At 43.6% G+C, this 14,202-nt stretch overlaps 1 protein-coding gene across 1 annotated transcript in view; it reads left to right on the forward strand.

Annotated features, from left to right (window-relative positions):
* Window positions 1-8,760: 8,760 nt before the first annotated feature.
* Window positions 8,761-14,202, forward strand: part of sdk2b (sidekick cell adhesion molecule 2b) — a 152,956-nt gene continuing 147,514 nt past the window's right edge. Inside the window, exon 1 of the mRNA XM_070445038.1 lies at window positions 8,761-8,863. Within this exon, the coding sequence (XP_070301139.1) occupies window positions 8,761-8,863 (103 nt within the window). The remainder of the gene's footprint in view (window positions 8,864-14,202) is intronic.

The raw sequence follows: 14,202 nt of genomic DNA on the forward strand, positions 1-14,202 counted from the left end.
GGGTTGAGGTCCTGGCAGTTCCCAGCAGTAGCGTGAGTGTGGAAACTGCCTGCCACTTAGCTTGACTATTTATTGGAATGGCCTCTTCTTATAGCGTCGTGTCAAAACTCAGGGACGAGTACAAACAGACAGGGACAGGGTGGGAAGGCAAAACACACACATGAACAAATAATTTCTCCTCTCTAGCTCAGTTCAGAGCCTGTTGTTTAAGAAACAGTGGTCTCGTGATTTGGCCACGTGCTAAAAACATAATTAGAGATAGTCAGTGGAACAACAGAGTTGGCATGTGGCTAAGCCTCTCTCTCCTGACTCTCTCTCCTGCTCTCTCTCCGTGCCTACTCTCTCTTTGCTTACAAGTAGAATGACGATCGTCCCGGGAGGTGCGGGCATACTCCGACACGAACATGGCATTGGGCAAGCAAATGGGCACACACACACACACAGGTGCGAAGACACGCTTGCATGAGTACACACACACAACAGCCCGGGCATAGACCCTGCCCCAGTTACTGCCAGCATAGCGTGCTCCAAATTCAACATCACATAACACTAACCCAGTAAGGCTTTTGGCGCTAGCAAGCTTACTGAGCAGTAGAATACATCCCAATAAAAATGAATGGTTTAGCATTTGAGATGTCTTCTGTGGTCTGTGCTATATGCACTCCAATTCTGCCGCCAACCCATTCTTATTCTCTCTCTTCTGGCTCACACTTGTCGTTTTTCTCCAGTGTCAGTGTTATTCTCTTTTTCTCCTCCTTCTTTTGCTCTGTTCACCGTCCTATTATTAGTTTTCTTCCTCTTCAATATTATTTTTGTGCTAGTTAGCACCAAAACTCTGATAATTTTCCTTCGTAGTTGTTCTCCATCTTATTTTTAAATAGGGAGACACTTTGTTTTCAGCACTTTTATTTCCATGACTGGTCAAAACTAGTTTTATCTTGTCTCTCTGCAGCAGACATATAGTGAGCAATATGTTTTGAACAATCGCAATAAAATCACATATAGAATCATAATGCATATAGAATCCTGAGAATCCTGAGAATTGTAATACATAGCGTATCGGCACCTAAGTATCGTGATAATATGGTGAGGTCCCTGGCAGTTCCCAGCAGTAGCGTGAGTGTGGAACTGCCTGCCACTTAGCTGCACTATTATTGGAATGGCCTCTTCTATAGCGTCGTGTCAACACTCAGGGACGAGTACACAACAGACAGGGACAGGGTGGGAAGGCAAAACACACACATGACAAATCATACAGATGGATGTTTGCATGTACTGTAGATTGATGTTCTCAGGTCTATGGGCTACACATCTTCTCTTTMTTTTCTCTTTCTCTCTCCCCCCTTTTCTTTCCCTCTGTCTTTCTCCTGTTCCCTCACTCCCTCACTACCTCCTTCCCTTACTCCATCCTCCGCCCTCCCTTTCTCCCTCTCTAGCTCAGTCATAGTTGTGTTTAAGAGAGTAGAACACACACAGACACTAACACACACACACACAGCCAGGCTGACACCACAGGACACCTGGCAGGTGAGCTCCACCGTGAGCTGGCTGCACTACCATCACTCAATAATGTCATCAATACATACTGGCAACAACACCACAAGGCATAGAGAGAGAGAGTGGAGAGAGACASAGAGAGAGAAAAATACATGCAATGATATGTTAAAGAAGAAATAGGGTTCACACTTTGTTTGGATCGTTCAGATTGTCCATGTGTAGATGCTCTAGAGATGRTCATACTACCACCTAACTATCTGTTGATAAGCAACTGCTTGCTAAGGTTATGCTTAGGGTTAAGGTTTAGAATAAGGGTTAAGATTAGGGTAGGTAGATAGTTAGTTGAAATGTTACTGATAGTCTGTAGAGCATCTAAAGTGTTAGGGAAATAGGTTCAGAAATGAAACTTTATTGGGTGATCCTTTTAATTGACATCAAGGCTTCACAAAGTGTAAAGCAGTAGATAAAACAGATGCATGGTGTAATAAGCTTATGGGGGCTAACTGTCCTCACCTACTCCAGAGTTCATGAAAATGTAACCAGACAGACAGACAAAGAGACTGAGAGCCTTCGGATAATGGGCCTCCCATCCAAACCTCCTCAACAGCATAATGATCCCTCCATGTCTCTTTCCCTCCGCTCCKTATCGCTCCATCCGCAAACCCATGCTCGCTCCCCGCTAAGTGGCAATTAAGATTATTATCTAAAAAAGGYCCCCGTATCTACAATTTTTTATTTTGAAAAATATATCAATTTTCAGATTATTTAACCTGGTACAAAAGCAATTGTATATGCACACATCTGAACACAGGCCTCCTCTTTCTTTTTMTTTTCTCTGCTCACTCTCTGTATGCAGTCTCACTCCTCGCCTGTAGCAAGGCAGCAGTGGTGGAAAAAGTACTCAATTGTCATACTTGAGTAAAAGTAAAGATACCTTAATAGAAAATTACTCAAATAAAAGTGAAATTTGGTTTTAAATATACTTAAGTATCAAAGGTAAATGGAATTGCTAAAATGTACTTATGTGTAACATTGGTATGAAGAGATTTGGGAGACAGGCGCAGGAACGCATAATAGTTTTTTTTATTTAGCCCAAATTACGGCATGCCGTGTAAAGGCACGGTTACGAAGACCAAATAAAAACTCTACAAAACAAAGAGTAGAAACCCAAAACAAAAGAGCGAGGAGTACCTCGAATAAATAACACAGGCGACAATGACACGGGACGAGACCCGTAATCATCTGTGAAATCCACAATGGCACGAAAGCCCAAAACACACAGCACAGGTCACACACGCACCAACGGACATTGTAACAATAATCGACAGCACCATGGTGAACAAAGTGCACATATATACAAATACAATCAGTGGAAATAGGGGCCAGGTGTGCGCAATGAAAAGTTCCAGAGGGATCCGTGACATTAGGATCAAAGTCAGAGTATAAATCATTTCAATTCCTTATATTAAGCAAACCAGACGGCACCATTTTCTCTCAAATTTTTTGAAAGAACGTAGTGAAATAAAAGTTAATGTTGGCAAAAATATACAGTTAAGTTGAAGTTTACATAACATTAGGTTGGAGTCATTAACACTTGTTTTTTCAACCACTCACACATCTTCTGTTAACAAACTATAGTTTTGGCAAATCAGTTAGGACATCTACTTCGTGCATGACACAAGTAATTTTTCCAACAATTGTTTACAGACAGATTATTTCACCTATAATTCACTGTATCACAATTCCAGTGGGTCAGAAGTTTATATACACTAAGTTGACTGTGCCTTTAAACAGCTTGGAAAATTCCAGAAAATGATGTCATGGCTTTAGAAGCTTCTGATTGCTAATTGTCATCATTTGAGTCAATTGGAGGTGTACCTGTGGAGGTATTTCAAGGCCTACCTTCAAACTCAGTGCCTCTTTGCTTGACATCATGGGAAAATAAAAAGAAATCAGCAAGATCACAGAAAAAATTGTGGACCTCCACAAGTCTGGTTCATGCTTTGGAGCAATTTCCAAACGCCTGAAGGTACCACGTTCATCTGTACAAACAAGAGTACGCAAGTATAAACACCATGGGACCACGCAGCTGTCATACCGCTCAATAAGGAGACGCGTTCTGTCTCCTAGAGATGAACGTACTTTGGTGTGAAAGTGTGAACAATCCAGAACAAGGGCAAACAACCTTGTGAAGATGCTGAAGGAAACTGGTACAATGTATCTATATCCACAGTAAAACGAGTCCAATATCGACATAACCTGAAAGACCACTCGCAAGGAAGAAGCCACTGCTCCAAAACCGCCATAAAAAAGCCAGACTACCGTTTGCAACTGCACTGGGGACAAAGATCATACTTTTGGGGAAATGTCCTCTGGTCTGATGAAACAAAAATAAAAATAATGACCATTTATGTTTGGAGGAAAAGGGGAGAGAACACCATCCCAACCGTGAAGCACGGGGTGGCACTCATGTTGTGGGGGTGCTTGTTGCGCGGAGGGACTGGTGCACTTCACAAATAGATGGCATCAATGAGGGAGGAAAATTATGTAGATATATTGAAGCAACATCTCAAGACATCAGTCAGGAAGTTAAAGTTGGTCGCAAAGGGTCTTAATAAATGAATACCCCCAACATACTTCCAAAGTTGTGGCAAAATGGCTTAAGGACAACAAAGTCAAGGTATTGGAGTGGCCATCACAAAGCCCTGACCTCAACCCTATAGAACATTTGTGGGCAGAACTGAAAAAGCGTGTGCGAGCAAGGAGGCCGACAAACCTGACTCAGTTACACCACCTTTGTCAGGAGGAATGGGCCAAAATTCCCCCAATAAGGGGGCTTGTGGGCTTGTGGAAGGCTACATGAAACGTTTGACCCAAGTTAAACAATTAAAGGCAATGCTACCAAATACGAATTGAGTGTATGTAAACTTCTGACCCACTGGGAATGTGATGAAAGAAATAAAAACTGAAATAAATCATTCTCTCTACTATTATTCTGACATTTCACATTGTTAAAATAAAGTGGTGATCCTAACTGACCTAAAACAGGGAATTTTTACTGGGATTAAATGTCAGGAATTGTGAAAAATTGAGTTCAAATGTATTTGGCTAAGGTGTATGTAAACTTCCGACTTCAACTGTAAATAGTCAAGTAAAGTACAGATCCCCCAAAAACGACTTAAGTAGTACTTTAAAGTATTTTTACTTAAGTACTTTACCACAATGTTAAGGCTGTAGTAGTAGCTGGCCTTCGAACAGCCAATAAGTCAACAAGAGTGGGTGTAGGGAAGGTTAAAATCTCTTGAGGATCGGAACCTCCATCTCAATTTCCGCCTAAAATGACATACCCAAATCTAACTGCCTGTAGCTCAGGACTTGAAGCAAGGATATGCATATTCTTGATACTATTTGAAAGGAATACTAACTTTGAAGTTTGTAGAAATGTGAAATTAATGTAGGAAAATATAACACATTAGATTTGGTAAATAAAATAAAAATATATTTCACCTTTATTTAACCAGGTAGGCTAGTTGAGAACAAATTCTAATTTACAACTGCGACCTGGCCAAGATAGAGCAAAGCAGTGCGACACAAACAACACAGAGTTACACATGGGATAAACAAACATACAGTCAATAACACAATAGAGAAGTCTATATACAGTATGTGCAAATGTAGTAAGATTAGTAAGGTATGGCAATAAATAGGCCATAGTGGCAAAATAATTACAATTTAGCAATTCAATCAAATTTCAATCAAATGTATTTATAAAGCCCATCTTACATCAGCTTATGTCACAAAGTGCTGTACAGAAACTCAGCCTAAAACCCCAAATAGCAAGCATTGCATGTGTAGAAGCACGGTGGCTAGGAAAAACTCCCTAGAAAGGTCAGAACCTAGGAAGAAATCTAGAGCGGAACCAGGCTATGAGGGGTGGCCAGTCCTCTTCTGGCTGTGTCGGGTGGAGATTATAACAGAACATAGCCAAGATGTTCAAATGTTCATAGATGACCAGCAGGGTCAAATAATAATCACAGTGGTTGTAGAGGGTGCAACAGGTCAGCACCTCAGGAGTAAATGTCAGTTGGCTTTTCATAGCCATTCATTCAGAGTATCAATACCGCTCCTGCTGTCTCTAGAGAGTTGAAAACAGCAGGTCTGGGACAGGTAGCACGTCCGGTGAACTGGTCAGGGTTCCATAGCCGCAGGCAGAACAGTTGAAACTAGAGCAGCAGCATGGCCAGGTGGACTGGGGACAGCAAGGAGTCATCAGGCCAGGTAGTCCTGAGGCATGGTCCTAGGGCTCAGGTCCTCCGAGAGAGAGAGAGAAAGAAAGAAAGAGAAAGAAAGAGAGAAAAAGAGAGAGAGAATTAGAGAGAGCATAGTTAAATTCACACAGGACACCGGATAGACATGAGAAATACTCCAAATATAACAGACTGACCCTAGCCCCCGACACAAACTATTGCAGCATAAATACTGGAGGCTGAGACAGGAGGAGTCGGGAGACACTGTGGCCCCGTCCGACGATACCCCCGGACAGGGCAAAACAGGCAGGATATAACCCCACCCACTTTGCCAAAGCACAGCCCCCACACCACTAGAGGGATATCTTCAACCACCAACTTAYCATCCTGAGACAAGGCCGAGTATAGCCCACGAAGATCTCCCCCACGGCACAACCCAAGGGGGGCGCCAACCCGGACAGGAAGATCATGTCAGTGACGCAACCCACTCAAGTGATGTACCCCTCCTAGGGATGGCATGGAAGAGCACCCCGTAATAGGGTTAGAGGCAGAGAATCCCAGTGGAGAGAGGGGAACCGTCCAGGCAGAGACAGCAAGGGCAGTTCGTTGCTCCAGTGCCTTTCCGTTCAACTTCACACTCCTGGGCCAGACTACACTCAATCATTGGACCTACAGAAGAGATGAGTCTTCAATAAAGACTTAAAGGTTGAGACCGAGTATGCGTCTCTCACATGGTAGGCAGACCTTTCCATAAAAATAGAGCTCTATTGAAGAAAGCCCTGCCTCCAGCTGTTTGCTAGAAATTCTAGGGACAGTAAGGAGGCCTGCGTCTTGTGACCGTAGCGTACGTGTAGGTATGTGGTCCACCAGGACCAAATCGGAAAGATAGTTAGGAGCAAGCCCATGTAATGCTTTGTAGGTTATCAGTAAAACCTTGAAATCAGCCCTTTCCTTAACAGGAAGCCAGTGTAGAGAGGCTAGCACTGGAGTAAAACTATCAAATTTTTGGTTCTAGTCAAGATTCTAGCAGCCGTGTTAAGCACTAACTGAAGTTTATTTAGTGCTTTATCCGGGTAGTCGGAAAGTAGAGCATTGCAGTAGACTAACCTAGAAGTGACAAAAGCATGGATACATTTTTCAGCATAATTTTTGGACAGAAAGTTTGTGATTTTTGCAATGTTACGTAGATGGAAAAAAGCTGTCCTTAAAACAGTCTTGATATGTTCGTCAAAAGAGACATCAGAGTCCAGAGTAACGGCGAGGTCCTTCACAGTTTTATTTGAGACGACTGTACAACCATCAAGATTAATTGTCAGATTCAACAGAAGATCTGTTTGTTTCTTGGGACATAGAACTAGTATCTCTGTTTTGTCCGAGTTTAAAAGTACATTTGCCGCCATCCACTTCCTTATCTCTGAAACACAGGCTTCCAGGGAGGGAAATTTTGGGGCTTCACCATGTTCCATCGAAATGTACAGCTGTGTGTTGTCCACATAGCAGTGAAAGTTAACATTATGTTTTCGAATGACATCACCAAGAGGTAAAATATATAGTGAAAACAATAGTGGTCCTAAAACGGAGCTTTGAGGAACACCGAAATTTACAGTTGATTTATCAGAGGACAAACCATCCACAGAGACAAACTGATATCTTTCCGACAGATCATTTCTAAACCAGGCCAGAACTTGTCCATGTAGACCAATTTGGGTTTCCAATCTCTCCAAAAGAATGTGGTGATCGATGGTATCAAAAGCAGCACTAAAGTCTAGGAACACAGATGCAGAGCCTCGGTCTGACGACATTAAAAGGTAATTTACCACCTTCACAAGTGCAGTCTCAGTGCTATGATGGGGTGTAAAACCAGACTGAAGCGTTTCGTATACATTGTTTGTCTTCAGGAAGGCAGTGAGTTGCTGCGCCACAGCTTTTAATTTTTTGGGGGAGAGGAATGGGAGATTCGATATAGGCCGATAGTTATATTTTCTGGGTCAAGGTTTGGCTTTTTCAAGAGAGGCTTTATTACTGCCACTTTTAGTGAGTTTGGTACACATCCGGTGGATAGAGAGCCGTTTATTATGTTCAACATAAGAAGGCCAAGCACAGGAAGCAGCTCTTTCAGTAGTTTCTTTGGAATAGGGTCCAGTATGCAGCTTGAAGGTTTAGAGGCCATGATTATTTTCATCAATGTGTCAAGAGATATAGTACAAAAAAACTTGAGTCTCTCCCTTGATCCTAGGTCCTGGCAGAGTTGTTGCAGACTCAGAACAACTGAGCTTTGGAGGAATACACAGATTTAAAGAGGAGTCCATAATTTGCTTTCTAATGATCATGATCTTTTCCTCAAAGAAGTTAATGAATTTATCACTGCTGAAGTGAAAGCCATCCTCTCTTGGGGAATGCTGCTTTTTAGTTAGCTTTTCGACAGTATCAAAAATACATTTTGGATTGTTCTTATTTTCCTCAGTTAAGTTGGAAAAATAGGATGATCGAGCAGCAGTGAGGGCTCTTCGATACTGCACGGCACTGTCTTTCCAAGTTAGTTGGAAGACTTCCAGTTTGGTGTAGCGCCATTTCCGTTCCAATTTTCTGGAAGCTTGCTTCAGAGCTCAGGGTATTTCTGTATTACCAGGGAGCTAGTCAGTACAAATGTTCTGTTTTAATGGGGTGCAACTGCATCTAAGGGTATTGGCACAAGGTGGTTAGAATGAGTTCCCAGTTAGTTGTGTTTAACGAAATGTTTGTACTTCCTGACGTCCTTGGGTAGGTGGAACGGGTGAGTTAAATCAACTAGAGTATATGATGTGCAGAGAGCTGAATTGACAAGTAGCGATAGTGGTGCAGAGGAGCATAAAAGAAATAACATCTGGGGTGAGGTGTGCTTATTTACAGATGGGCTATGTACATTGGCCCCAATGATCATAAGCGCTGACTCTGACAGCTGAATGATAAGATGCTTAGTGAGGGAGATAAGTGTTTCCAGCTTCAGGAGATTTTTAGCAGTTCGTTTCCAGTCGATATGGAGCAGATGAACTGGAAGGAAAAGGCGAGCCAAGAGGAATTGACTTTGGGGGGTGACCAGGCGCAGGATATCCTGCTGGATTGCGCGTGCTACGAAGCTGGTGATGTATGGTGATACCTAGTGAGCTGAGATGAGGCGGGGCTTTACCGTAGCAGAGACTTGTAGATAACGCTGCTAGGCAAAGTGGGCTTTTGTGGCCGACGAGTATTCGAGCGACCGGCCTCAACCTAATTCTCTTCTTCGTCGCTCGCTCCTCTCCTGTGCCGGAGCGCTACAGGCCACTGGTCTGCGAAATGTGGGCAGTCTATAGTCCACAGTGCGGGCTATCAATGGGCTTTGCGTTATTGTTGTACCAAAAGCCGGAGATAGGCACTCACTACCCCCAATGATGTGGGCGGACGTGATCCTCGGCATCTTCGTTCTCGAGGTTTTGGTTTGGTCTCGAGGCTTGTCAAGTTTGATCGTCGGGCGTTGTAAAATGCGCCAACTTGGCTAGCACGGTTTTATTCTACTAAGTTATAGATCGACCATCTGCTAGGCTAACCAGCCTGGCCTTGAGGATGCCAAGGAGTCTACCTGGTCGAAGCTCAGGCATGAGTTAAGTTTTGGTCAAGCGACGCGGTAAATGTTTGCGGCCGCTACTGAGGGGTTCCAGAGGATGTACTGTGCTTGCGCGCATATCCAGCAGGTATAGGAAGCCTGATTCTATGATTTAAATTTTCTGGACTAGTGGGATCGCACTCGCCTTCAAAACAGTCAATTCGTCTCGAGTCTGGAATTGGAGTGGATGTTCTGGCATCTTTACGTTTCCCTAAGTACTCAGTCGCTTGCCAGCACATTGGGAGCTGGGGATACGAAAATTGCTATAATAATCTCTATGAAGAGTTGCTCTGGCACAAGCTATCTTTACTCTTCACCTCCCACTTAGCTTTAGTTCAATCGAGACGCCGTGTCCAAGGAGCACAGTTAAGTCTGAATCATTGAGGCTACTGTACTAGGCTCGCAGATTTTCTGTAAATACAGGCGTACCCGAGCAGGGTTGCATCCGGCCATGGATTGTGTAGTTGTAATTTCGTGATTGTGCAATATCGGATTGTGCACGCCGTGCAATTTAGTTTAACCTTGCGTGTATTCTAAGTAGAGCTTGCCAAGCATTCGCGCTAGGTCTCACGCTGAACAGCATTGCTAGTTCTTCTCGTATGTGTTTTAGGCATCCCTTGACAGTCTCGATCTGGACAGAGTTAGGAGCTGTTACACAGTAGTTACCATGTGAAGCGTATGATCTGGTGATAACGCCTGACTTTAAACTTGCGGGAGGGAAGCTGCAATTGTATAACCCTAGATGTGCATTTCCTTAGACCAACAACCTGTACTGGATAGCGAGTTTGCTAGCGAGTGCCTATTAAAAACATGTAAACATTTTATCTGTCTGGAAATATGCTATCTAGGTCTTGGGATCTTAATGACCCATAATCCCTTTGGTACGCTCATCGGAGCAGAAGTGCAAGGGCTATCTCCATACAGGTTGGTACGGCAATGGCGTACCAAACAAACCATGCGAATAGTTCTTATCGCAGACTTGTATGGTTTTGGGAAGATAAGAACATCCAGCCTATCGTTTCAGACTTTGAAAATATGCTTTGCAGGCCGAAAGCAATCCAGCTTTGTGAGTGTCATCATATGCTAGAAGCAGCTTAGCCAAATTAACATGGTCACGAAAGCTGGAAATAGCAATAAAATTAATTGTTTACTCTTTGATGCCTCAGGTTGTCAGTATGCGAAGTAGCCCTCAGCTTGCCTGGTGCTCCGCAACTTCCACATCCTAGTTTTTTTCCAACTTGAAGAACTTGGTATGGACAAAGTAGAGAAACTGATAGCCAAAATTTGTATTTTGATACTGGTCGTAAAGAGAGCTAGTACCTAAAAAGCAAGCATCTCACACCCCAAGTAGAGGAAATTGTCTTCATCTTTTCAGGCACGTGTTAGCATTAGTCAATTAATCATTCTTAGTAGGAATAAGTATATAGACTTCTTTTAAGTATAGAAAAAGCAAAATAAGTCGGCGTCTACCAGATATTCTGTGGTGGTTATTCGTCGCAAACGGCTCAGTTAGTTGTTTCTGCAAGTCCTGGGCAAGCAAAAATCTACTGAGCCTTGCGTCCGGCAGAGACCTATCCTGGTTATTAACAAAGGCGGAGAGAGAAAACTTCCCACACGTTTTTTGACATATCTCAGTCTCCTTGACATCATTGATGCAAGAAATTTACTACATGAGACTCATAAACTTCCAATGCTGCAGAAGACCCTTATTTTAAAGCATACACTAATTGTAACAGAGCTGGCTGTCCTTGTGCTGTCAAGTGCTTCCACATTTGAATGTGATTAACCATTATATATAAATACGGCTCTTATCCCCCGGATGAGTAAGTTCCAAAAAATCACACCTGAAACAGTGGCTAGTAATAAAGGCCTCTCTCTTGGGTAAAAAGTCGTGCATAACTTATAGTACCCAGAAAACCAGTCACTAATTCCTATTCGCCTATATGAATCTCCATTCCGTCTCGCCCACCGTCAAAAGATTTTTTAAGAAAGAACTAGTGATGTGGCGCAGCTTCATTGGGAACGTCACTGGGTTACAGCCTAGTCCAGAAAGAACAACATTATTTGTGTTAGATAGTCGATATCAACGTCCAATTTTCAGGTCTCTTGGATGATTTTAACACACAGCTAGCCCAAATAATAAGCACTGGAGACCTGCACATTTTGGGTGCAAGCGTGGTAAATTACCTTATTGTTAAGTGGTCGTCCAGACCGGGAGGCTGTCATCATGACAGTTGACGAAGTGAAGTCAATCAAACATAGAACTCGTTTATAGCGCTCGCTTGATCTGCTTGGTAAATCATTCGGAGTTCTTGTTCATGTACGAGACTTCCTCAGATTTACAGCAATAAATATATTCAGATAATATTGTCAATCCTGCGCTGTTTCGCGGCGCGACCGTAACCCTAATTTCGTATCTACTATTGACGAGAGAAGAAGGAAAACATGGACGAGCTACGCCCTGCGGGCTTGGCTTGGTGCCACCTGTGTCGCGCTCGGTGCCTCACTGCTCCGCATCGTGTTTTCAAGGTGTTTACTACTTCTCCGTGCACAGCTTTTGCGGGTTTGTGAGTGCGTTCTGCCCTTCTGTTGCCCCGCAGCCGCGCCTCGCTTCGAGTGTCCGGCTCTGCTCCGTGCGGGCCCGCGTTGTGCGTGTTCTTTCCTGTCGCCCGTCGCCCCTTCGCTGTTTCCCGCCCGTCGCCACCGCTACTCCTCGCTTCCTTTGATAATGCTTCGGATGTTTTGCAACTCACAACGGGAAGACTCCAAATTACACAATAAAATAAATCGATAATATTTCAACGAGTACGAGTCCGTAACTATTTCAATAAAGAGAGAAAGAAAATGGAGAGCTACCCCTCTCGCGCGCAGGAACTAATCAAAGGACACCTGACTACTTTTGAAAAATCATTTTTCTAAATAAAAGCCTGAAACTATGTCTAAAGCCTGGTCACAGCCTGAGGAAGCCATTGGAAAAGGAATCTGGTTGATACCCCTTTAAATGGAAGAAAGACGGGCAAGGAAACACAGATAAAAAAAATAAAAAAATAACTTCCGGGTTAGATTTCCTCAGGTTTTCGCCTGCAGAATCAGTTTTGTTATACTCACAGACAATATTTTGACAGTTTTGGAAACTTAGGAGTGTTTTCTATCCTAATCTGTAAATTATATGCATATTCTACGATCTAGTCCTGAGAAATAGTCCGTTTACCTTGGGAACATTATTTAAAAATAATAAAAAAATCTGACCCCTAGCGTCAAGAGGTTAACACAGTGTCCAAAGAGTAGCCAGAAGTATACAGAATGGTGTCGTCTGCGTAGAGGTGTATCAGAGAATCACCAGCAGCAAGAGCAACATCATTGATGTATACAGAGAAGAGAATCAGCCCGAGAATTGAACCCTGTGGCACCCCCATAGAGACTGCCAGAGGTCCGGACAACAGGCCCTCCGATTTGACACACTGAACTCTATCAGAGAAGTAGTTGGTAAACCAGGCGAGGCAATCATTTGAGAAACCAAGGCTGTCGAGTATGCCAATAAGAATGTGGTGATTGCTAGAGTCGAAAGCCTTGGCCAGGTCGATGAATACGGCTGCGCCGTAATGTCTCTTATCGATGGCGGTTATGATGTCGTTTAGGACCTTGAGCGTGGCTGAGGTGCACCCATGACCAGCTCTGAAACCAGATTGCTTGGCGGAGAAGGTAAGGTGGAATTCTAAATGGTCGGTAATCTGTTTGTTAACTTGGCTTTCGAAGACCTTAGAAAGACAGGGTAGGATAGATATAGATCTGTAGCAGTTTGGGTCTAGAATGTCATCCCCTTTGAAGAGGGGGATGACCGTGGCAGCTTTCCAATCTTTGGGAGTCTCAGACGATACGAAAGAGAGGTTGAACAGGCTAGTAATAGGGGTTCAGATTGTCTAGCCCGGCTGATTTGTAGGGGTCCAGATTTTGCAGCTCTTTCAGAACATCAGCTATCCGGATTTGGGTGAAGGAGAAATGGTGGGGGCTTTGGCGGGTTGCTGTGTAGGGTGCCGGGCAGTTGGACTGGGGTAGGGGTAGCCATGTGGAAAGCATGGCCAGCCRTAGAGAAATGCTTATTGGAATTCTCAATTATAGTGGATTTATCGGTGGTGACAGTGTTTCCTAGCCTCAGAACAGTGGGCAGCTGGGAGGAGGTGCTCTTATTCTCCATGGACTTTACAGTATCCCAGACATTTTTTGAGTTAGTACTACAGGATGAACATTTCTGTTTGAAAAAGCTAGCCTTAGCTTTCCTAACTGCCTGTGTATATTTGTTCCTAACTTCCCTGAAGAGTTGCATATCAYGGGGGCTATTCGATGCTAATGCAGAACGCCATGTTTTTGTGCTGGTCAAGGGCAGACAGGTCTGGCRTGAACCAAGGACTATATCTATTCCTAGTTCTAAATTGTTTGAATGGGGCATGCTTATTTAAGATGGTGAGGAAGGCACTTTTAAAGAATAGCCAGGCATCATCTACTGAGGTCAATGTCATTCCAAGATACCCCGGCCAGGTCGATTAGAAAGGCCTGCTCGCAGAAGTGTTTTAGGGAGCGTTTGACAGTGATGAGGGGTGGTCGTTTGGTCGCAGACCCATTACGGATGCAGGCAATGAGGCAGTGATCGCTGAGATCTTGATTGAAAACAGCAGAGGTGTATTTGGAGGGTGAGTTAGTTCGGATGACATCTATGAGGGTGCCCGTGTTTACGGATTTGGAGTTGTACCTGGTAGGTTCATTGATAATTTGTGTGAGATTGAGTGCATCAAGCTTAGATTGTAGGATGGCCGGGGTGTTAAGCATGTCCCAGTTTAGGTC

The sequence above is a fragment of the Salvelinus sp. IW2-2015 genome, linkage group LG8 (genome assembly GCF_002910315.2).
Source record: "Salvelinus sp. IW2-2015 linkage group LG8, ASM291031v2, whole genome shotgun sequence".
NCBI lineage: Eukaryota > Metazoa > Chordata > Actinopteri > Salmoniformes > Salmonidae > Salvelinus > Salvelinus sp. IW2-2015.